The sequence below is a fragment of the Aquila chrysaetos genome, chromosome 1 (assembly GCF_900496995.4).
Source record: "Aquila chrysaetos chrysaetos chromosome 1, bAquChr1.4, whole genome shotgun sequence".
NCBI classification, from domain to species: domain Eukaryota; kingdom Metazoa; phylum Chordata; class Aves; order Accipitriformes; family Accipitridae; genus Aquila; species Aquila chrysaetos.
This window is the reverse complement of record NC_044004.1, coordinates 59,430,015-59,454,718: the sequence shown is the minus strand read 5'-3', so window position 1 is coordinate 59,454,718 and position 24,704 is coordinate 59,430,015. Positions and strand designations below refer to the sequence as shown.

The 24,704-nt window shown below is 41.5% G+C and overlaps 1 protein-coding gene across 2 annotated transcripts in view; it reads left to right on the top strand.

Moving 5' to 3' along the window:
* Positions 1 to 24,489, top strand: part of ELOVL6 (ELOVL fatty acid elongase 6) — a 77,656-nt gene extending 53,167 nt beyond the window's left edge. For both annotated transcript variants that reach the window (XM_030016036.2, XM_030016030.2), the window contains 2 exons: positions 19,851 to 20,002; positions 21,985 to 24,489. In XM_030016036.2, coding sequence (XP_029871896.1) covers positions 19,851 to 20,002; positions 21,985 to 22,409 — 577 coding nt within the window. In that variant the 3' untranslated portion in view covers positions 22,410 to 24,489. The remainder of the gene's footprint in view (positions 1 to 19,850; positions 20,003 to 21,984) is intronic.
* Positions 24,490 to 24,704: the final 215 nt, after the last annotated feature.

Sequence of the window (24,704 nt, the reverse complement as noted above, 5' to 3'; positions counted from 1 at the left end):
TATGTTGGTTTGGTTTTAATAATTCATCGATAACTTAAAAAAAAAAAATCCTAGTGCAGACAAAACTTTGAGCGATCTGGATAACTCTGAGAGCAAGTTCTAACAGTGTGAAAATTTATAATTTTCATCTGCTTGCATTTGGCACTGTACTGGTGGCTGCGTGTCTAACATAGTTCTGCTGTTAGGGTCCTGTAAGCAATTGTCATCATTTGTTCCAGAAACAGCTGAATTTCAGCAGCTGTTGAAGTGGTTCCTAGATGGCATGTCATTTGTGGATCAGTTGGTAAAGTGATTTGTAGCAAGCAGGATCCCAAAATGCATATTCCAATTACACTTTCTTATTGAATGTAGACACTAGAAACTAGCTGACTTCTGCAAAGCATTTGTAGTTTAATTCCCAGTCAGAGGCGGGGAAGCATGATTTCAGAACTGTCCTTTGCAGAAGGTGTCTAGGATGAATTTTAAAATCACATTATTTTGAGATGGCTCTGTGGCTGACATGCACAGTGTGGGGCTTTTAGGCAATTTCACTAATTCATTTCCTCCCCAAATCATAAGCAATGCACTGATCAACGAATAGCAAGAATATACACTACACTGTGAAAGTGCTGTCTAGGTGGACTTTAAAATAAACACGTTCATTACTTGCTAATTGGAGTTTCCTATCATAATCATATGAAATAGCTAACGCATGGCCAGCATGAGCTGCTGAGTGATGATGCTGGGTGAAATCTAAAATGTGGACTTCATGTTTTTGAAGCTACAAGTTGCCAGGATGAACCTGCCACAGAGAGCACCTCTTGCTGTGCCCCACGGTGCAGGCACTTGAGGTGAGCTCTACTTGTGCAGATAAGAAGCAGTGGCCAGAAGGGTGCAGTTTGAGAGGGATTCACCACTGCAGGGTTTGCTTTCTCCATCAGTTCAAATAGCACTGTTCAGAGGCAAGTGTTCCCCAAGGACTGCAGAGCTCACCCTTTCCTCTGCACGTCGGGAAATGAGACAGCAGGATTGAGAGGGGCGGGATGAACAGGAGTGTGAGATGTTCGGACTACACAGAAGCACTGAGCATTTAAGCTGCTGGATTTACTAGTGGGGACCAGTTGGTTATGAAAATTGTATGTCTGTGCTTAGAAGGCTTTGCTCTTGTGAGGCACTGAGTAGTATGCAGAAGAGTGAAGTAGGGAAGGGGAAAAATGACCCACAATGTTTGCAGTAAGACAGAGCATGAAACCTCTGTAGCTTCCATAGTAACATGCAATCCCATACAAAACCAACCCAAACACAAAACCTCTTGACTTCTTGCCTAGAAAACAGAGGAAATGCAGAATATTCATTAAAACTTGAGATGAAGACTTCTTATAAAAAGTGTTAATTGGAACATGCATTTCCTGGTGTTTCACCACCACTGTCCTTTCTAGGGCCATCGGTCATTCCCAGCCTTATTGACTCTCTTAGCAAGCTGCATTAGACTTTGAATGCTGTAAACTTTCCAAGTAACTTGGATTTTTTTTTTTCTGGCTCCTCGCATAACTAGGTGGTTCATTTTCATAAGCTTGGCCTGAAAGACATTTCTGCTTCCTCTGAAGGTCAATTCAGATAGATTTAGATGCCAATGTTCTGCCTGTAGACTTACTATGGATCCAGGAAAATGCTCCTTAACTTTAAAAAGACTTCCTCTTTGACTTTCTGGGATGCTAAAATGCTATGACTTTTACAATAGCTTGCAGAAATTCTAAGTAATGTATTTGTCTGCCGTGAGTGGTTGTGCTGAGGAAGAAAAGCCTGTCTGGAGAGCCCTCAGTATTCTGCCTCAAGGTCGGTGTGAGGCTTTTTTCCAGACTCCTTGTTTATCTCCCTTCTAGTTCTCCTACCATTTTACCTGCTTCAAATATCCGCAGAAATAGTAACACTTTAGCAGAGGCTGGAAAGATGTGTTTGGGGCTTAAAAAAAAAGGAAATTGTCTGCCAGGCAATGACATGGTCCTTCTTCAGAATGTATCCCGTACGCCTTGCTCTTGCCAAGATCATTTAAATGTGGTAGCAGCTACAGTAGGAAACTGGCCATGCTTATAAATAAACAAAACAACTACACCACCCTACTGAGCTTGCTGAGCATTCAGGAGCTCGGTCAAGAGTGAGTTTTGTGTCAACACTGGCAGCCAGCAGGATTTCTGAGGCAGAAAAGCAGCTTTATTTCCCTTTGGAAGCATTGACTAGTTTTGAACATTTTGTCTCTGGAATAAGGTTACCACTTCTCAGTGAAAGCTTCTGTAGGAGCAATGACAGTACATCTTGCTTTTCACTTGGAAACCACTGTGAAAACATGGTCTTCTGAAATCTTTTGCTGAGAAATTAGTTCGGGGTATTTTTCTTGGGTTATTGGGTTGTTTTTTTTTTTCTTCCTAGCAGGTTTGTTGACTTATTTCAAGCATTGAAGATTTATTGGTGTCTGAAATGTTTTCAGTCTTTTGTTTTGTTTTGTTTTCCACACTTCAGTTAAGTGTTTTTGCCCAGCCTGGTTATGTACTGAGGTCCTGGAGGAGCAGCTCTGTGCTGCTCCATGTCAGCAGGAACCAACTGTTAGGAAGCTGACAGAAAAGTTCATTTTTCAGTCCCGTAAGACCCCAAGGAAACTGTTGCTGATTCACCTACACATCAAAGTGAGAGTCAGCCCTGTATTTCTGAATGTTTCCTGGGGTTAAAAATCTGCAAAAACACATTGAATCTGAGTTGCCAGTTTTATATTGATGCCACTTTGAACATAAAGTTAGGTCATTCGTTGAATTTTTTAGTTGGAGTATATCAAAAGTGTCATGCTGGCATCTCTAGGAACCAGCAAAGCTGAGACCAGGACTCTCACAGAAGGATACGAAGTCATTAATTCATGTTTTCATTACATCTCAGCTGGATTTTTGTAGGCTGTAGAGTCTGTGTAAGGGTAGCATCGCTATCAAGGAGCTTAAACACAAGGCAGCAGCATGGCACTGTTTTCACTTGCTCTCCATCGTTAAGCGGCTGCCAACAAAAGTCTCAGGGTCAAAGCACTAACTAATAATAATAAAAGGTTGTCTTCCCTAGGGAATACTGTCACGTCAGTACAGGAAACGAAGAAGCTAAAACATCCAATGTGATGCAGTCATTTGTAGGCAGAGGCTAAGCCTAACCATGACTGGTGCAGTGAAAGGAGGGATTTGTCTCTGTCTAGCCAAATCACACAACCACAACGCTATTATCATCACCTGAGATGACTTGGATTCTAATCCAAATTCAGCTATGCTTTGTAGCAGTGGTGGAAATCAGTTGATGTCAATACAAGGTTTCCAAATGTCTTTCTTCCTGGGACACAGTTTCTCTCAAAGTAGAAGAAATGGTATCAAACATAGCTGGAAGGTCACTAGTTGCTTGCCACAAAGCTATTTGGAGCCTCAAAAGCAAAGTATCCCAACAGCAACAGGTCTTATATTTGAAAGACAAAACCAAAAAGGCTCACTGGAAGAAGGTGACTCACTTTGCTTTTATGAAACTGGTGTAATTGATTTATTACTGCAAGTACAGCAGCATTTTATAGAAGGGTTTGCACTTGTTCCGCAGAGAGCTCCTGACAAGGCAGTCTGAAACACGTCTTTATGTGAGGAACTCAGTCCTGAGCTGAACTGAATGGAAAAGACTAAACATAAGTTTAAAGAAAGGATTTCAATTGCTTGGATTTGTGACTCTGAAATGCATTCTAGTTATCATGCTTATAAGCAGGAAAATTGATGAAAAATGATTCAAATTTACATCCTATCTCAAGAGCTGCCATTCACAGATACTTGCCCTGGAGATTAAAACACAAATTAATTTCATATGTTGCTGAGCAACCCATCAAAATCTTAAAATACTCCAAAATTTTATAGAGGTACTGACAGTACATTCAAAGAGAAAATGAATTACTGAAAAGAGCAATATTTGCCAAATAACATTAAAATTAATGAGCAGCATTTAAGGTGAAGTAATAATCTTCTCTCTTATAAATTTAAAAGCAAGTGAATTCCATTTGAAACATTCCCTATATTTGTAAAGCATTAATGCATATTCTCAGTAGGACATTTCTCAGAGCCCAAATTAGTAAAATGCTTAATATACACCTACTTAACAATTTATTTCTATAGGACCATGTTCATCTTTAAGTACTTACCTGATTTTCTTATATAACAGATACTGGAAACATCTTTTTAATTACCATTTTGGAGCAAAAGTTGAAAGTTGGGTGAACAGTAGGAATTCAAAATGATTGAAGAGAAGACAAAAATCCCTTGGATGAGACTTTACAGTTTAAGAACAAAAATTTCTTTTCTGTAAGCTGAACTGTAATCCCTATAGGGAAATACAAACAGTGCTATGTAGGGTGAATTCATATATTGCAAAACAAATGCTAGCTGCCATTAAAAAAACAGTGTAGAGGTGATAAAAATATATAGACTAAGAACAATAAAGTACTGTCACGAAGATGTATCTCCAATATGTACCTTATTTATTCCAAGTAGGAAGAGCATCCCACAACAGGTATCTTAATTCCCAGAATTGTAATTGATACCATGTGACAAAATGCTGTGCCCATCCTCTTCTGAAATCTCACGTCTTCATTCACTCTGCTGTTACTGCTGTGGACTCTGTTGTGTCCATCAAAGTCATTTTGAATGTAAATTGGTTTTACTGTTTTTACCTAATCAGGCCTAATTAAAAGTAAGCCAAGGATTCACTGTGAGACCTGGCTGATGCTACTGTACAGGAGATATGGATAGGAATGGCTAAAAATTCCTATGAAAATCTCTTTTTTCAGTGCTAAGCTGGGCTTCCTTTCTTTAAAAACTTCTCCTTTTTTTCTCTGTTCGCTTGCTTGTCTTTATTGCTGGAAAACCGACCTTCTTAGCGAAGTGAATTCAATACATTATTTGGAAAGCAGCTGTTGCTCTCGTTTTGCCCCTATTCCCTCCCCTCTCTCATAATCAATGAGAGTGTTCACGCTCAGTTTTTCACCTAGAATTTTACCTTTCTCATGAGATCACCCTGTCCCAGCCCATGGGAGCCCTCGCAGGCCTCCACTCAGCATGAATGTTGTACTCAAAGCAGAGACTGCTGGGAGTGACACTTTTCCTCGCCATTTTAAACGGGGAGCAGACTGAAAAGTGTATTTGAGGAATAAAGAACATCTGTCTGGTGGCTTAAGAAGGGAACTGTACTAGAGAGAAAATAGATAATTCATTCAAAAGAAATCAAACCTCCCATCTGTCTCCCTAGGGCGGCACTTCTGCATTTTACTCAGCCTCGGTACTTGGTTCATGTGCCTGGTAAAAGATCCTCCTCCGTGCAGAAATCCCTGGGGAACAGAAATCTCCATGTAGTTTCTTCTGAGTAAGTCCCCAACAGCTTGTTCTGGTTGGAGACAGTGGGAATAAAACACTGAGAGGTGTTAACTTGCATGACCTGTCAAATCCAACGTTGCATCTGCGGACGAGCATGTTAATAAACACTGCCAAACTGAGCAGTGTTCACACGCAGGGTTGCACACGGGTGTCGAGCTGTGGTTAAGCGAAGTCACTGTTTTGCGACGAGTTTAACTTCTTCTGAACAAATGTGCATCCTCATGCCTGTACCGTTCAACATCTTCCCTAGGTTGCTGAATAAATAAAATATATTTATTATTTACCAACTGTAGGCGAATCCCTGAGATCTGAACTTCTGTAGATGCTTGCAGGAGTACTGCCCAGGGGAGGACAGAGTGAAAAAGGAAGATCAATGGCTCTAGGCCTGTAATTGCCATTAAATTTATAGATCTGAGCAGCTCATTACAGCTGTATTAAAACTTCTGGCTTCTTTAAGCCTTCTTTATTCTGTCAAATGCTAGTCTTTTTCTGTAACTTAGATTTTGCTTACTTTGTTATCTGCCTGTTTTACAGCTTTAGTGATGGCTAGCTCCATTGGTTGGCTTGATTCTCTGCTAAATCTTGTACTTTATTACTTTTTGGCTTTATTTGCCTAGGATAATTTCAAACTCCTGAATACATACATTTCAATGCTCTACATGACAGTTACTCTAACAACTTGATACATTTGATCCTGTAAGTATCTTTAATTTATCCTGCAGAAATAGATATGCTACTTTCTTTGGGTTATCATTTAAATCACTGCAATATTACAGTTATTCTAAAATTTTCTTGAGATAATGTTGGATGCTGAGAATAATTTCAGTGATGACACAGGAACAAGTGCAAAAGCCCCTGAAGCATTCATTAAGGATTGCTTAAGAGGTACACTGTGCTTATGAATCCTCATGGGCTACTTTAGAAATCCTGAGATGGATTCTTTAATTCTTATGAGATTTTGCACCAAACACAGGGCTTAATTTGAAAATTGATTTTTTTTTTCTTTTTAGTAATTTAGCCACGGTCCAAACTTGCTGAAATAAATATCTAAGAACTAGGAATTGTTTTTGACAGAACATCTCACCGAGTATACAGCCTTCACAGGGTGCCAGGGATCTTCAGCTGCAACAGAAGTCCAATTATTATTTAGTGATAGAAGAGTGAGTTATTGCTCGAGAAATAACAGCTTTCATCAAGAAATATTGTTCCTGCAAGTTCCTACCCTCCATGTGCCAGATAATCAGGGAGCAGCGTCAGGTAACAGCACATGGAGGAGTGCAAGACCGTGTGATAGGTAATTACTATTGATTAGCTTGTAACTGACTCTTTGGAAGTCGGATGAGATGCAGGGATGCGTGGACGGATCTGAGAAATTATTTTTCATTCATTGAAAGAAAACAGTTACATGTTTTTCAACGGTGTATGGTTACACAGGTGTCCCTGTAAGCAATTTATGCTATTCTCTCATGTTCCTAGGGTAATGATTGAGTGCAACTGCCCTTCAGCCTGACCATTGCTCCTTGTTTATCTCTACCAAAACCCAATGGGCCTTGTATACCCACTGAGTGCTCTGTGTAAGACTCTCCTTGCAAGTATAACCCTTTTTACCTCTGCCAATTATCTTCTCCTCTGTTGCAAAGACTACTTGTAGGACTGTAGCCCTGGCATTTGTTTTTCTGCTATGCTTTGTAAGCGGTGCAGGTTATTCCACCGGCTCACGGAGCTTCGCTTTATTGATCATTTTTGTACTCTGCTCCTCAGGATTGTCTGAATATAGCTAATCCCAATCATAAAGAAGGCAGGTCTGGGGGATCAAATTGCATTTCCTGGAGAGGGAATTCAGGCTCTGTGAGGGGGGACTGAAAAGCAGTAGCGGTGGTAGATTGATTTTTGTCCACACATATAAATAATGCTTCTGAGTAGAAGTTGCAGCAATTGGCAGAAATGTTGAGCTTGCCACTTTAGCAAGGGAGAATCAGATGGATTTTACTCTGCTGTGGTGTTAATGTGATTAAAGCCTCCAGATGACAGTGTCCATTGATCCGGAGCCCTGCAGAGATGTCACTGTTTGGGTGTGCTTAATAAGGTCCCTGGAGAGAGAAGGAAATAAGTTAAGCCTGGTTTTCTTTCCAGTTTTGTCAATAAAAAGGACAAAGAAATGGTTTTGGGAGCCAGGTGAGCTGTGACTAGGAAATCTGCTGACAAGAGGGAAGGACTGAAGGGAGTGGTCCCACATAGAGGGATTTATTGCAAGAGAAAAAAAAGGACTGGTGCAAGGAGCACAGTATCTGCCCTCACTTGAAAACCACAGAGCGAGCTGTCACTTTAATATACCTCATTTCCCTCCCCAAAATTTATCACATGGGAAACTAATAACCACCCAGGCATGTATGCATATGCTTATGGATATATAAACCTGCACAAATGATATATTATTTCTTAGAGCCATGTAAAATATTTGAACAATTTTTAAATCATTCTGAGCTGGCCTGGCTTCAGGTTTTGGTCCCAACTGAAAGCTCAAAATGATTTGCATTGAAAAGCTTACTAGAGAGACATCTGGATCAGATACAGTAGAAAGGTCTGAAAAGCAGGGCTTGTGTGTTTGGTTCAGTGATGGGGGTCTTTTTTAGAGATGGAAGGGGAATTCTCTCAATTTTGCTTTGGGATTTTGATAGGACTGAACCCAAACCTCAAAGTATTCGTGAACTTATGCAAAGGAAGGTCTTCTGCCAAAAAGAGTGATAAAAACTGCAAAGATCAGCACAACTTTTGCTCACACACAGTATGGAGAGCTAGAGCACCCTATTATAAAACAATTCCAGTACTGCTGACCACCAGGTTTCAGGGTAAGCGAGCGCCACACTGAAAAAAGCATATGTTATTCCTCATCTCTCCCTTTTCTTACCTTTGTTTTTTAACAATACCACGGCTTGGACTCCACCCTAAATGAGACTCCGTCATCTTCAAGGAGGGCAAGGGAGGACTCTGTGGGTGAGCTGCAAGACACATCTGTTCTCCTTCCCCGTCAGGAGGAGAGGCTGAGGAGCAGCTGGGCAGCAAGACGTTAGAAGGAAGGTTTTGCTGTTGGGGCTTGTTAAATGCTCTGAAGGAACCATATTTGAAACAAGATCCAGCAGAGAGATGCAAACCACTGTCTTAAATGCCTTTTCAATGGCTTCCCAGAGCAGAGCAGCTGCTCAGAGCGTGGTGCCACATTTCAAACTCTGTAGCGCCAAGGGTGGCTGGAAGGACTCCTGCCTTCCCCAGTCTCGTTTCCCTGCTGTGACTGAGAGCAATGAAATCATGTCATTAAAAAAAAGAAGTGGAGGAGAGACTATTTTAGCTGCATCGTTCAGCAGTCTAGTTAAACAGCACGGCCATGCAACCAGCCAAATCAGCACAACTGGGCAGGCAGCGGGGAAGTGGAGGCAGCAGCCTGCCTGCGGAGTGAGTGGTGGAGTAGCTCCAGTGCGGGAGGACCAGCGGAGCTCCCTGTGGGATGCACAGATACAGGAGCTCAAAGCGGAGAAGAGCCACAGAGAGCGCCCATCGATAGTTATCGCATACACTTCATCGAAGAAAACGAACGTTTTCAAATAACACGTTCCCTCAGCTGGAGAGGTAAAATTGCAAGTGGGAACAAAAGCGTTAGTCATTTCAAGCTTTCAGGGAGTTTGGGAAGCTAAAACCATTTCTTAGTCTAAAAACATTTGTGAAAATTGTGCACTTAATTACAGTAGTTTAGTCATTTTGAAGAATATAGACACCTTACGGCCTTTCAGACACATGGGCTGAAGAGGATGAGTTCTGTGTTCTTTTTAAAGAATGAGATTAACATAAGTGCTCTTAAATGACTTTTTGTTAATTTTTGAAAATGTTCTTTTAAAGGCATTCAGTTACCATGGGAAAAAGGTATATCATGGGACCAAGGTGCTTTTTCCATAATTTTTTCTTGTTCCCACCCATTGTAAGAGAATAAGTAATGGTCCCAAATAATTTTATCAATAGGCTAGGCCTTGGAGGACGCAGGCTCAAGGGAGTTACTGTGCTTTCAATTACCTGCTAGCAACTGGATTGTGGTAACTGAGCACGTGGTTGTCTAAACACAGTTACAAAGGGATAAAATATGGTAGCACAAACCTCCTTCTCTGATTTTACAGTTTTACACTAAAATTTAGTTTTACACTAAAATTGCTATAGACAGAATAAGCATGTAAATAGTTACCATAGTTCATCAGCACCAGAGAAGACTCGGTAACATGTTTTCACATCTGTGCCTGAAGTTAGTTTTGTTAAAGGAAAATATGGGAAAATGATAGCCAATGTGATTTTTTTTCCCAGTGAAATGCAAACAATATGGGTCAGAAAGGAGTTCAACTTAGGTGCACAGTAACGTCATGCTAGTCCTAAATCCCAAACATACAAGCATTGCATACAAGCATTCCATACAAACAAGCATTGCAGTCCTCTGCAAGACTGACTTTGAAATAATGAGGTTTTTTTCATTTTACAGTGAGAGTTTAGGGTTCTGTTTTTGTCCATGGTTGACTCACTGGTTAGGTCTTCAGGCTTTTCCTTCATACACTTAGGTGGATAGAAGAGTTTTAAAATGAACTTCCCACAGAATCAGTTCCTGCTGAATGGGATTAAAACCTGCATTTTTGTAGTTTTATCAACTGAGGGCATTAGTAAAGGAAAACAGGAGTTTTTAAGAATATTGGCATTGAATTTTCCACCTCACTAGTGTGTTTTTTGTACCTGCCCATGTCACAAGGAATTAGGCACCCCCCACTGCGGATTCTGATCCATACCTGATTTTCTTCTGGAGTTCACTGGTGCAAGTAAGGGGATCAGCAGGGAACATTAATACAAAACAACTACAATAGTTACAACAACTGCAAAAATTCCACGAGGGAGAAGAATCCAAATATTTTCTCCTATGGCAAGGTCAGCTGCTGGGGTCTGGTCCTATGCAAATTCAAGGGGTGGGACAGTGGGGAGGAGATAGAAGCAGGGATGCTCTTAAAAGTCACTCCGTAGCTTCACATTCTCTGTGGCTTGCGTGCAACTGTGTCAGGCCAAATCCACCCTGATATTTGCCTAATATGTCAAGGGAAAACAGAGGGAAAGCAAGAGTCTGACTGAGTCTGTGGAAGGCACGTCTTGCTCTTATCTAGTCTTCTGACTAGGTCAGTAAGTTTTCAGCTGTTTGTGTTTCTAGGACAGCACAGCTTTGTAAACTTGCACTGTATCTCTCTGCACATCACTCTGTATTTTTAGGTCTTGAAAGTACGCTGCCAAAATATCAGATGTGCAGACAATGAAAATGTGGTGTTAAGAGGTGTAACAGCTTTTATGTCTATAAACTACTTATCTTTAAAGATATAGGTGTACCTTGGGTAATTAAGATGGAGGGTTTGGGACTTGAAGGTTTATAAGGTAACTTTAAAAAGTGAAAAGAAAATCTATAGTAGGTCAAAGGACTCTGAAGAAAATTCCTCCTACTGGAGTGTGTTTACTGTTAATTCAATAATACTGTTTTCACTGCTACGGAGTGAGGTCAGACCTCTTTCTGCTTACATCAGACGGACCTCATGGGTAGGGCACTGAACCACAATTTATGATGTTGCACAGCATTTCTCATCCTGGCTCAGACACAGATTTTTGACAGGACACTTAACTTTCAGTTTGCCTCACCTCTTTGTCTTTGAAATGGGTCTTACGCTTAGCTAGCTACTTTATGAAGCTGTCACAAGAGTAAAGGCCATTAAAGACTGTGAAATATTCACAAATACAATGCTAAGGGTCTTGGAGATGCCAACACGGACAGAAGTCTGAAGGAAGTTAGGTCTGAACCTGAAGAGACCCCTACTTAGAAACAGCTTTGTACTTAGCAGTTCTTCTCACAGGGTTGTCTGAGCTAAAGCGGTTGCTGGCCTGAATATTGTTGAGGCGTTGGTAATTCTGGGACAGCCCAAGCTGGAGGTGGTAGGTCACTTGGTTGTTGTAAAGCAGGCAAGACCAAAATTTTGGTGTGGCAACAGGAGGGTCTGTTCTGTGGAGAGAATGGAGATGTCCTTTTTATCACGAGTGGATTCGATGAGGAAACAGGGTCTTCCGGGGAGGTACCTGGATCAGTTCTGGGAGGTAAAACAGGGAAGTGCTTTACAAGTGTTTTGTAAGAACAGTCTTTCTGCAGGATTGGGTCTCTCTCTCTCCACCACTAACTTTGGTGTTGCTTGAAAGCACTTCAGGAATGTTGAAGGATGATGAAAAAAAAGCCCAATTACATTAATTTGCTTTGCCATTTCTTATAAAAATAACAGTTGGGTTAAGTTCATCGGCTCTAATTTGAACAAGTGTCTCTAAGATTTCAAGGTAACTCACTATTAAGAAGTCTTCTCTTTTAAATGCTTGTAAAATGCCTCATAAATGTTACATTTAGAGTTAACAGAGACGAAATCCGTAGTCAGTACTATTCTTTTTCAAACTTTTTTATCACTTAGATTAATACCGTATCGCTGTGTATCCTTCACTGACCAAGAGACTGATTCATTTAATTTGGAAAATGTAACCCTCAGTTCCATAAACCTAGCAAAATATTTTTAATAACCAGGTGCAGACTTACAAAGCTGGTTCTTCTAGTCATTTATTAATATATATGAATATTTCATGTAGGCTGTCCTTGTGTCACATTGACTATTTAGGATGTTGGGTGCCAGATCCTTTTCTAGGCTGCTTTTCTGTGAGATTAGAGGACATGTCATATTGCACTGACTGAGCCACAGTTCTCATTAGCTCCTTGAGATCAAAATAAGAGCCATTAATTCCAGGTAGGTCACCGAACAAGAGGCAAATGGTATCCTTCAGTCATTGCCCACATTTCATTTGTACTTAATGATCGGGTTTTAGTGTATTGTTTCTCACTGCACAGTAAGAATACCATGATTTTGCAAAGATGAGCCTAAAGCAACCTTATAGTTTCTACACCTGTTTAAATACAAGAAGATCCACCATTTTATGGAACTGTGTTTGAATACAATCAATACAAACTAAGACAGGAGCCACATCTATGAGAACATTTAGGTAGTCTGACAATCTTTTAGTGAACCTATCTATTAAAATTGCCATAGGCTTGATTAATTCCTCCTCTCTTTTGGAGAATTTATTCCATCTGGAACATCCAACTTTTTTTAATATTGCACCATCACGTATTGCACATTACCCAGTGGAGGTTGTACTGCTCCTCCCTTCCTCCTGCAAAACTGGCCAGATGTGGATGAATGTGCACATCACTGGGAAAAAAACATGAAAAGAGTTAAGAGGTGATTCATTTTTAAAAAAAAGAGGGGGAGGAACAGCTGCAATGAAATCTAGCCAGTCCACAAACACCTAGGAGCAGCTTGGGTGTCAGAAAGCAGAGCAAAGCAATTGCAAATTCTGGTGGGTTGTGCTGCTCCTTTTCTACGTTCCTGCACACGTCCACCCCCGCCAGAAAGGGGGGCCCACAGGATCCGCGTTCACTCTCTGTGAACATGTGCCCATGGACTCCTAAGTTTAAGGAAACTTAATTAGCCAGGAAACATAATTCTCACTCGCCCTTTGCTTCCGTATGCTGGAAGGTTGGTATGTGATGGCAGGTCTCGCCAGTCACCTCCCTGCGGTGGAATGAATGCTGTTTCTGTTGGGCAGGCTCTTGGGGAGGCTACTCTTATGGTTTTAATTCTTCTCCCAGCCTTGAAACAGTCTGGCATGTCTACCCACAAAACAATTTTGGAACAATAGGCTTTAAATAAGCACCCAGGCACCAGTAAAAGTCAGTAGGTTGTTGACCTGGTTTGTGGTCAGCACAAACTAGACCCTAATATCCTTTCCTCATTTGACACTACCCAGATAAACACTTTAACCTGGACATTCCCTTTCATTTTGGCTCAACTATAAAGAGAAAATACCCTCACTACAGCCACATCCTAGGAGAACTGGGGAAAACGCAGTCTCATATTTTTTTTACAGATTATGAGGGCAGACTCCCATAAACCTCCTGATTTAGCTACTAAAATTTTGTTTGATGGTCTTCTATTTTTGATGAAAAGGTTAGCAATTTCCCAGAGCACTCTGGTCCTGCGGGACCTGAAGCCTCTGCAAAATGTGAGCACAGATTTTAGGTTGAGAGCAGGCCAACGGTTCATTAAATCTTCCATCTTTCCCACTGGTTTGATAGTATAATCACCACAGCAGTAGCAAAGCAGCAAGCACACTGTGATCTGACTACCTCACCTGTCTACACAGATAATCGTTTAGGTATATCTTCTTATAATACAGCTGTATGTATAGCGTGCGGTCGCTATACAAATGCATGTTCCCAGAACTCCTGCCCTGTTTGCTATGAAGGACCTATCCTTGTGCGCTTCCTCCCTGGCAAGGGCCATTTCCCAGCGCTGGTCTGCCAACTTTATCTGAAGTCACCTAGGAAAAAATAATTCTGTGGCAAGATTGGAAAAAACCCTTCCCTCTGCTGGTTTGCAAGGCAAGCGGCCCCTTCGACGCTTGCCTCCTCCAGAGGTGCCTCTGGGTCTTTTGAGTCAGCCAAAACTACTGTTCCTTTTCACGTGGCCAAAGCGGGGTTTTGTGGGAGACAGATAGAAATCTCCTACAAAACAGTTTAATTTCTGGTAACAAAATCCATCAGTTTCTAAAGCAAGCTGTCACCTAGCCCTGCCCCTGCTGTGTCATCCACTTGGCGCATATCATTGGTGGACTGGTACTCTGGGACCGTGTTTCACGAGAGGGCAGAAGGTAAGAGCGATTTGAAAGAAGCTTGCCCTTACCAGGTGGAGAAGAAAAGCTGTATAAATACTTCCAAAGAACTACAAAACAAACCTACCAGTCATGTTACAAACTTATTTTTAGGAATTAATCAAAGAGCATGGTGAGCAAATGGCTGAAAGATGTGAGACGTTCCTTCACATCGGGATGCACCCACCTTGGTCCATGATGCTTGATAATACCAGGAGTTTCTGAGTTTCTTTACTGATTTGGGGATAACAGCCCTGTTGGGGAGTTCTGATGAAGGTGGCTTTAGCTGCATTTCTTTTCAAGAAACTTAGTTCAGAGAGTTGTTTCTCTTATAGATGTTTTCTCTGTGCATTTTCCCAGTATCAGTTCATATTTTACATGTTTTCTGTTGCTTGGCTAAGCACAGGAATACTCTGTTGCCCTTTTATAGGAACCGCGTTCTCCAGGCGTGCTGTCGGACCACCCTGCCGCTCTGACCTGTCAGTCCGAAGGGTCGCTGTGCATCCCGCACTCCTGTGCCACAGCATTAGCAGCACAACTTATTCCTCTTTTCTGAGGATCGTGCGTTTTAAATTGGAAGGGCACAGAAAGGCCATTCTATTGTGTTAAGAGACCAGCTCTTCAGCAGCAGAAGGGAAACTTGATATGACCACTGAAATACTCCTGCGGAGCAGAACAGAAGGGTGAACGCGGTTTGATTTGTCATGAAAGAAGGTGTAGGAAGCTCTGCGTTCTTCATCTGCTGACCTTTAAACATTTCTTTTGAATTCAGAGTGCTTCCTCTGTAAATATTTTGCATGCTAAAATGAAAAAAAAAAAAAAAGCCCAAAACACCAAAAAACCTGCTTCCTTTTTTTGTTACCCTTACGGTACAAGCAGGCTGCAGTCTGGGGGCTGTGACTCCGCATGTAAGGTAATCTCGGCTGCTCTCCCAGGACCACCGTCCGTTCGATGTGGCTTTCGCAGAGGAGGACCACGCACTCTCCGCCATCTCCCCGTGCTCTCGGAGCACGGACTCACCTGCTGGGACTCCTGTGAGTCGCCATGTAAGCAGGTTGGGGCAGAATTAAGATTTCTTCTCTCCTCCAGCCAGGCCCCAGGTTGGGAGCTGGAGCTGGAGCTGGACCCGTGGGAGCTCTGGCTATGTGCCTGGTGGGCTCGCTGCTGGACTAGCCCAACACACCCATGGCAGAGGATAGTCCGGCACCTTGGAGACTGGTTAAACCAGCTGGGCACTTGTGGTTTGGGCCGTGTTGAACAGCCTGTGGGCCTGGATGAGGAGAGCTCTGCTTGAAGTCCCTACCAGCCCTTAATTTTGCGAAGCACAGCTAGGTCTTGCTGTCTACGGGCTCCCTGCTGCTCTCTACTGGTGCTGTGTACGCAGGATGGCAGGCTTTTGAAAGTAAAGATACTCCACTTTTGACATGTAGCTTGTAGCTAACATATTTTACATTCACCTTAGCCGTAGTCAAGACTTTTATCCCCTTCAGTGCCATCTTCACCTAGTTCTGCAGGCAGTTTGCATCGTGTGTTGAGTTAGTTTAAGGGTTTTTTTAAGACTTAAACTGGAGCAGAGAATTTCTACTCTGCGATTATCACAGCACTAAAATCCTTTAGAAAATCTTGCTATATTCTGTGCTGAACTTTTAATGTATTTTTTTTTTTATGTGGAAGTCACATTTGCTGCTCAATTCTGCAGTGTTGATCCTGGACCGGGATGTCCAGAGGTGCCAGGAGCCAAGTGCAGGGATGGGTCTGCATAGAAAGCAGCCCTAGCAAAAATGGGCAGTGTCCTCCTTACTGCGAGAAGGAGCTGAGCCTGCTACAGTGGCAGCTGGGGTTGAACTGAAGTCCTGACGTACCTGCTGCCCTCTCAGGCTCTAGAGAAACAAGTACTTCACTCCCTCCTGGTAAGTAGGCTGGAGGGAACAGAAAGCAGTAATAGGCTTCGGCCACTAATGCCTGCTTTGTTTTCCCATCAGCTAGCTCCCCAGCCCTCAGTTTCCCTCCTTCTTAATGCTGTACTTAATGCATGCATGAAATGTGTTTTGAGGCCCTCGTTTGAAAACAAGTTTGTGAGGGAAAAGTGTTAGTTTTTATTTTACTCACGGATATATTTTGATCATATTATGGATAGTAAAATATCAATTGGGCCTTTGTTAGTCTACCAGAGAAGTCACTGCCTGAAGGGAGGAGAATGTAGGACATTTTGAGTCTGAATAGATGAGAAAGCTGCATTAGCCAGTGCAGTTTGTTTCTGATCAGTCTCTCTAGTTGCAAAAGGCTGTAATTGTACAGTAATTCACTGCCACCTTATTTCTAAAATCCCTGCAGATGATTCCCACCAGACAGACTGCTTTGGTAAGCAGTTCATTACAATACCTCACAAAAGCTACAGCAGAGAGCAGGGCGAGGACAAAATGAAGCAGAAGTGATTTACTGAGCAAGCAATGTCATCACTCTGCTGCTCATCATGTCTTTGCAAGACAGAAATTTGTTGGTTGATCTTACCTTACAGAACAAACAAGATGAAGTGGCAGAGGCACAAAAAGCAGTCCTGGCTCTCTGGGTCCAAGGCACATTTGCAGGCGTGCATTAGATCTTTTTCTGTCTCCGGTGGCATGTTCTTGTTGGCAAGGTAGTGTTCTGGCATGCAGCATATCTCATAAACAGCTACCTGCTCGTGGCATCTACTTAGGTAATGGAATCAGTTACTTCCAGTTTGCCATCCTCTTTATTTATAAAGCCTTCCCTTGTGAATTATGCAAAAATGTAACTTGTTTTTTACTGATAAAAAATTCAGATTAGTCTGACTCACACCATGTAGAGCAGTAGCTGGAGTCACTTATTCTAGAGTCATGGAACTAGAGGAAGCCACAGTGCTGTGAAATTACAGAAAACTGTGCGAGCGTGAGTGAGTGTGTGTGCACATGCACTCCAAGGAGAGCTCTGCAGTAGTTGCTAAACAGAAAGATGGGAAGAATTACATGATAATCTCAAGGACAGCAAAGTGAAACTCTGTAATCCCCACAGGGCAAATACTCTTTGGCTCTGTTATCAGTCCAGATTAAATCCCTGGGTGTCCATACTCAACCACTTTCAGTTAAGTCAGTGTTTGCCTGTTGCGCAAACAAGCACTTGTCTCATCTGAGTTTGTGTTCATGGCACAGAATTCTCTTTGGTTTTAAAACTTTAATAATAAATGATATTTTAAAAAAGCAGTACAGCTTCTGTACAAGGAAAGGCATATTGCTTGCAGCTATTTAATTTCATAATTTAAAATTTCATTTTTTTCCTCCATTTTAATGTCAGTACTGAGGTATTTGCTAATGGGAGAACCAGAGTAGCATTAGATATTCTGCCTGATCTTCCTCCACCCAGTTTTGCCACCACCCAAAACATAGGAGCAAGCAGCAGCCTGCCCTGGCTAGCTTGAGGAGTTCACTGCCTCAGGAAGTGATCAGATCACATCTCTGTCAGGATCTCCTGTCTTCTTGGGAATGAGAAATGCTACTCCTGAGAAAAAAAAGGGCATGTGTTAAATGCCAGAGAGAAGACACAATGCGTTGCACCTCATTTGAAAATTCCTCCTGCGGGCTTTGGCACTCTCTGCCAAGTTAAAAGGACCGATCCCCGAAAGACGTGAGAAAAGCATAATGAGAGAGCATTTCTGGGAGGGAAAAACCCTACACAGAGAGGATGCACTATGGTCTGCATAGATGCCAAGAATACTGCACTATCTCTTCTGCATGCAGGGGTGGATGAACAAACGTGAGAGACTGCAATAGCTATCGTGCCTAAGCCTGGGAATATGTGCATTGCTTTGGGCAATATGAATGGGAAACCCAGACTCAGCTAAACTCCACAGCAGGATGGGGGTTTTTTTTCACATAGCACAAGAGGACTTATCTGGCAGTAGAGCCCATGAGCAAATACCACTGTACAAATAGCAGATAATAATAGTAGCCTCTTCAGTGCTCACTATTGTCTGAATCTCCTGATGGCATAGGGAAACCTCAGGCATCAAAATGTAATGGTGCAGGAGCCAGGACGTAACACTTCTCCCCGGGTGTGACCTGACTGTAGAGCCCCACCTGTGATGCCACTGACAGAGCCAGAAGAGCACCAGGCAGCGTGGTACTTCACTTGGTTGCAGAGTACGTGCAGTGGACAGGGGAGAGCAAGGTGCATTGCTCCTTAGCAGCAGGCAGGTTTGACTGGGTATATCAATGCTGCAGATTTGGAAATCTAAATACTTCGTGCAAAAAATATAAAAAGTTAGGTCAACAGTTCTTATGCTCGTCAAGCTTACTTGAACCTTCTAGTCTGACCAAGTGACATAAGAACTGCCATAGAGCTCAACTTTTGAGGCTGCCTTGATGATTTTAAAACACATTTTTTAAAGAATACTAACTTCACAAGACAAGGACAAGTAACAGAGAATCTATAACTTCAGATGAAAGGTTCGTTATTTCTCACACTTTGCCTAAATGGTAGCTTGCATTGTCCACATGTGTCTACACATCAATTTTAGGTCGCTTGGTTTGCTTGCAGCCGTGCAATAGTCACGAAAGACCAAGGCAGAGCAGGAACCAGAGGATTCATGAGTAGGACAAGGTCACAAAGAAGTTAGAGAGGAGATAAGATGGAGCTGGGTAGAGGCACAGGGACATATGATGTAGGCATAAAGTAAGATATACTCAACCCCAAAGGAGATTGGGTCTTTCTTTGCTCCATTTTTCTGAAAGCTGCTTGTTTCACCCACTATTCATCACAGCTTCTGAAGGGCCAACAAGCTACAATGGTAGATAGTGGGCAAGCATGTTCTTGCTGTAAAACAGTGAGGCAATTCCTTCTGCAGAGCTCCTCACTGCTAAGGCAGAAGCCTTTGTTCCTTACATCAGGTGGATGTCTTTTGTTATCTGAACCTATCCCCTTTGTAATTGCACTAATTAATACCATTGCAAATCTCTTGATGTTTCTCATTTACAGAACACCGTCACCTTGCATCTCACTTTGATGAGGTGAGGGTGAATCTGCTGTTTACGACTCAATTCAACTAGTTGATTCCTCTGTTAGCAATGACCTGTTAAGAGATGAAGTATGAAGTCAGCATGTGCACCAAAATACCAGCCCTGACTGAGAACACCCATCAAAATCTGTGCTCCCTACCTGGGTTTGTCTGTGCTCAGAGCTCCTGTGGGTGTAACAAACACAGCGAGACAAGAGGAAATCCCGAGGAAGTCGGAAGAGGGAATTGTCCCGATTATGTTGATGACAGCTCTTTATGAACTCGATTCTTGGAGTCTCCAGCTGTCAGCATCAAAACTCTGCATGTTGTTTTCAGCTGAAGTAGATGTCTCCCACTGCTCCTGAAAACTGAAAGATCATTCCTGTAGTAATGAAATAAAAAACATTGACATTACCATTCCAGACTTTCACCAGGGGATACGACTGCAGTCCAGTTTAGAAATCTGAGTTCAGAATAACTTCCTAGAAGCCAGCAGAGTTGCTCCAGCTTTAAGGCTGTCTCCAAGTTAATATTTCAGCACATTTATGGCCTTTTTCTCATAATGATTTGAAGTGACGGCATGTAGATTTCAAGTGTCCACTCAACTTTCTTTATTTTCTCTTTTTGTTTTAAAGTATATTCGGTGCTGTTCGAACTGGTGCTTATATGCTGTACATTTTGATGACCAAAGGCCTGAAGCAGTCAGTGTGTGACCAGAGTTTTTACATTGGACCTGTCAGCAAATTCTGGGCATATGCATTTGTGCTAAGCAAAGCACCCGAACTAGGTGAGTACCCTCTCTCCCTTTCTCTCATTATGCATATTTAGAGCAGAAATGTCTGTGCAGGAAGCACAAGAAGGGTCTTAGTGCTGTTGAAATACGTTTTAGTCTTAGAAAAACTGAGTAAACAAAACCAGCCCCAAACTTTGCATGTTCTAGTCTCTAGAGATTAAGTTCAGCTTGGCTGAAGTTAGAGAAATGTGCAGTTGAATAAGACCATTCCCAGCCCAGGAATAAACTGCAGTAATTATACACAGCAGGGCAGTCAAGAGGCTAGAGGAATCTGGTCCATACCTTTTCCTTAGCTACTTGTAGGCAAATACGAGTAGCGTAATCAGCAGTCACTCACCCCATGGGTACAGAACTGAAGGGTGGGCTACAGCAGCTGTGTCAGCAAGAAGCTTTGAGTCAGGTTCTGCCTCCATTCTGCAGCATTCGTCCTTAAATACACATGTAGGCGTACAGTTATGAACAGTAAAGTGCTTCCTCCCTAAACATTGAAAGCTGTGGCTGTCTGCTTCCTTCAAATAGAAACCAGTTTCCCATAATATCCCTAGCTTTTCCAGTCCTGATTCTTATAAACTCCTGTCTCTCCAGGAGTTTTTTTGGTAAGGATACTTATGATATACATGCCAAAGCCAACTTATAGCCAGTCTGCATGTGTTCTCATCCCGTGGCTTATTAGTGTAAGAAAGGATTGTTTTAATGGCAAGGAGGAGGCAGCGATTTAGCAGCCCTCTAGCTTTCATTTCAGAGGATGCCCTTACTAAACCTCAAAGGTCTGCAGCACTTACTGTGTTGAGGTGTACAGCAAAAATAAGTCTTTACCTTTCAGCAGAGAATTTGATTCAGCAAATTACAGGACAGCAATTCATCAGCATAAAAACTGGAAAGAGAGAGACACCAGTTGCCTTGGTGTGTCAGAATCCCTTGGTTTCCTGCTGCTTAAATTACTGCAAACCCATGAAAATTTAGTTGTTAAAACTGGAAAAAAACAGCTAGAACTGCACAGCAACAATAAATTGAACATATGATTACTTATTAAAATGTGAGTCAACATCTTGCAGCTAACGAAGCAAACCGTAGTATTACGGCTTGTTACAGACCTTGTGCAGACAGTGCAGTTTTGGTTCCACCCATCACTAATATTCATGATTTGGATTTCCTGGGATACATATATGTAGAAATAAGTCCCCAGATTCCAAACTCAGGGACCTTTTTGGAAACTGTGTCTATAACAACAGAAAACAAGTAGCGTGCTTATATACGTATATCTAATTGAGATGCTCAGTGCAATCGTGAGAAGCAGAAGGAAGAAAAAAGCAGGAAAGAGGGATGAAATTTACTTTTCTACAATAGCAACATGTTTTTGCAGAAAAGGATCTGCATTTCAACATAAACCAAATTTCTTTCTAGAACCATTTTTTTCTGGCAATTACATTCCTTTCAGTACTGCAGGTTGCATATGCAATAGCTTTTTGCATAGTAGCTCAAAAGGCTCTACTGAGTTTAACTAAGTTCAGTTTGCAGGTAGACATTTGAATCGGAGGACACTGTGCTGCTTCTTCTTCAGGTTTTCTGCTCTCTGTTGAGCTGCATTTCTCTTCTAGTCACAGTATATAACGGACAGTCTCACAGTCGGAGGTGATACATGTACATCCACCCACCTCACATCAGGTTTTCAGAGATTATGTTTGCAGCAAAGGGCTACCAAGTAAACCTATGGAGTTTTCAAACAGGGCTTTTCCACACAGGAAAATGTGGATATGTTGGTTTTCCAAAGATTGCATAGAGATTAGGAGCCAAGCTGGCTCTCAGATCAGACAGGGTCTCAGATCTAGAGCCGAGGTGGTTCTCGTGCTCCAAAATAGTGTCTACTCCAGCAACAGCAAAGGGAAGAGAGCACTGCAGTAATTATGGAATTGTTCAATATGTTTCTCATTTCCTTTCCTCCCCTCCTTTTTTTTTTTTTTTTTTTTTTGTTACAGGTGATACAATATTCATTATTCTTAGGAAACAGAAGCTCATCTTCTTACACTGGTACCATCACATTACTGTGTTACTTTATTCTTGGTATTCCTACAAGGACATGGTGGCTGGCGGTGGCTGGTTCATGACCATGAACTATGGAGTACACGCCGTTATGTACTCTTACTATGCCTTGCGGGCTGCTGGCTTCAGAGTCTCACGCAAATTTGCCATGTTCATCACCTTGTCGCAGATCACTCAGATGTTGATTGGTTGCGTGATCAATTACCTGGTCTTCTCCTGGATGCAGCAGGGCCAGTGCCATTCCCACGTGCAGAACATCATCTGGTCCTCTCTCATGTACCTCAGCTACTTTGTGCTCTTCTGCCATTTTTTCTTTGAGGCCTATATCGGCAAAACCAGAAAAGAAAGGAAGGTTGACTAGTGGTAGAAACAAGCAGCCATAGCTCAGGGTCATCAAGAAAAACAAAATTATAAGAAAAGAAAATGGCACAAGGAAACACATATATGTATGGTGCAGCTAAAACTTGGCAGCTTAGGGTAAGTTAGCTTGGTTTAACCCAGTAAGTTTATGATCCTATCATGGTGAGGACTCACTGAATTCTACTCTATCTCAAAGGACTGCTGATGAAAGACAACTTCCTTCTTGTACCTGTCTGCTCTAGAAAAGAAAGGAGAAAAGAAAGAAGAGAAAAAAGAAAAGAAAAAAAGAAAGAAAAAAGAGAAGAAAAGACAGAAGAAAAGAGAAAAGGAATGATGTTGAGGGGAAAAAAGTTTATTAAATAAGCAGTGTGTTTCCCCAGGGTGGAGGAGAGACTTTTATTTAAAAAAAAAAAGTTTCTAAATCCTTTCTAATAATTTTTCAGCAGTAAACTTGAACAAAACAAAACAGAGAGGTGACAAATAACCTGTCTATGATAACAGTAAGATTGCAAAATTAAAATCGTTTCCACAGAAGGTTGATACCTTTAGCCAAAATGAAACTCAAAGGGATGTTTCCTGCATGGAAAGTGGCTGAACTCCACACTGTGGTCATGAATGGAAAAGAGAAGAGATTGATTTCTCCGCTATGTACTCTGCCAGGGGAGCAGATTTGGGATGCAGAGTCGCCTCCCTCAGAAGGCGGAAAGGAGCAGTACTTTTACAAGAGTTTAATGTGAAAAGATGCACTGTTGCAATACATATCTCAGAGAGTGCATTTTCCAAGTGCATTTTTCAGTTAAAGGCAAGGAATTTCTGCAGCAGGCTAAGTCATAGAGGGTTAAATCAATCAATGTTTGCTAAATTACCAGGGGCTAATAGCAGAGGGATGTTCAGGAAGGAGAGGGAGACAACTCTCCTCACGTGATTTTTAGGAATTATCCGTTAATCTCAATTTAACCCGCAGCAACACTGAATTAAATGGGGGAAATCGGAAGAAATCCTAGTTAGCGAGAAGAGAGTGATATATCTGCCCATTGTTTGGAGAACAAAGCCCTGTGGTACAATATGGATTCTGTATTTTTGTGGACACAAGAATACCTGCCTGGGTGGGAAGAGGTGGCAGGACTGCGCGACATTGGGTAACACTGTGCTTCTGCATCTGCCTCCTGGGCAGTGCAAAGATGTTCAAAGTGCCCTCCTCTGGTCATGTGGAGATACTACTACAAAACATACTTGGAATAGGTTTTTCTTGAGATTTGTATAGAAAAAATCAGTCTAAACGGAGTAATTTTGCTGCAACAGCTTAACTCTAAAGTCCAGAGAGAATTATCCTTCATTAAATATATATCTCTCTCTCTGCAGAATCTGTACTGTAACATCAGACTGACCACTTAAGAAGACACTCTTTCTTCTCTGAAGTCAGCTGCAGATATAAGGAGAAACGTATTTCACTCTGAACCTTAGAGAGTTAGTTGAGAACAGCCATATTCTTTCAAAGACAAGTAGATTGCATTATCTGTGATATTCCAGTCCTTACAAAGCCAAATAAAATGTGTAAAAGTTCCTAGTATTTCAAAGACGCAAGTATGTAAACTTGATGTTAAATGTGTTAATGTAGTATTCTAAATTGTATCAGTTAGGTAGTTTAACTAAACAATTAGAAGAACTAGATCAACAAAATAGGGACTGCTGTTCTGCATAGGATATACACACACCTATAACTACACCCATATACACATTCTGTGAATTGTCAACAAGAAAAAAAAGCCCAGTGGCAGAGAATCACGTTTCCTGGCTAATGCAAAAGATTGTCATTATCTTTCTTGCTTTAATTTGAGATTGTACAGTACAAAGGGTTTGGTTTTTTTTTTTTAATTATGATTTTTAGCTTTAATTGTGCTGTCATTCATGGAACAGAGCTGCTTTAGTATCCTGTTAAGAGATGACAAGGGCTTTCGGTGTCTCATTATATACAAAAGAAAAACAAATAAAGTTACATTCCATGTTATGTGAATGGTCTTACAAATCAAAAAGCCTTTGCAGGCTAAAATCATAATTATAACAAGCAGTAAATGAGTTTACATTTGTGTTATTTAAGTTATTGATGTGCTGACGTTATTTTATGGTACACAACAAATAGCAAAATGTGATATGCAGTAATGAAGCTATGATATTCATTAATAGGACTACTGTATACGTGGAAATATTAGACAAAACCAATTAAATGTGTAAACCATTTTGTTATACAGCTTGGGAGCAGATAATTATAATGCTGAATAAGCCTTTTTCCTCATGT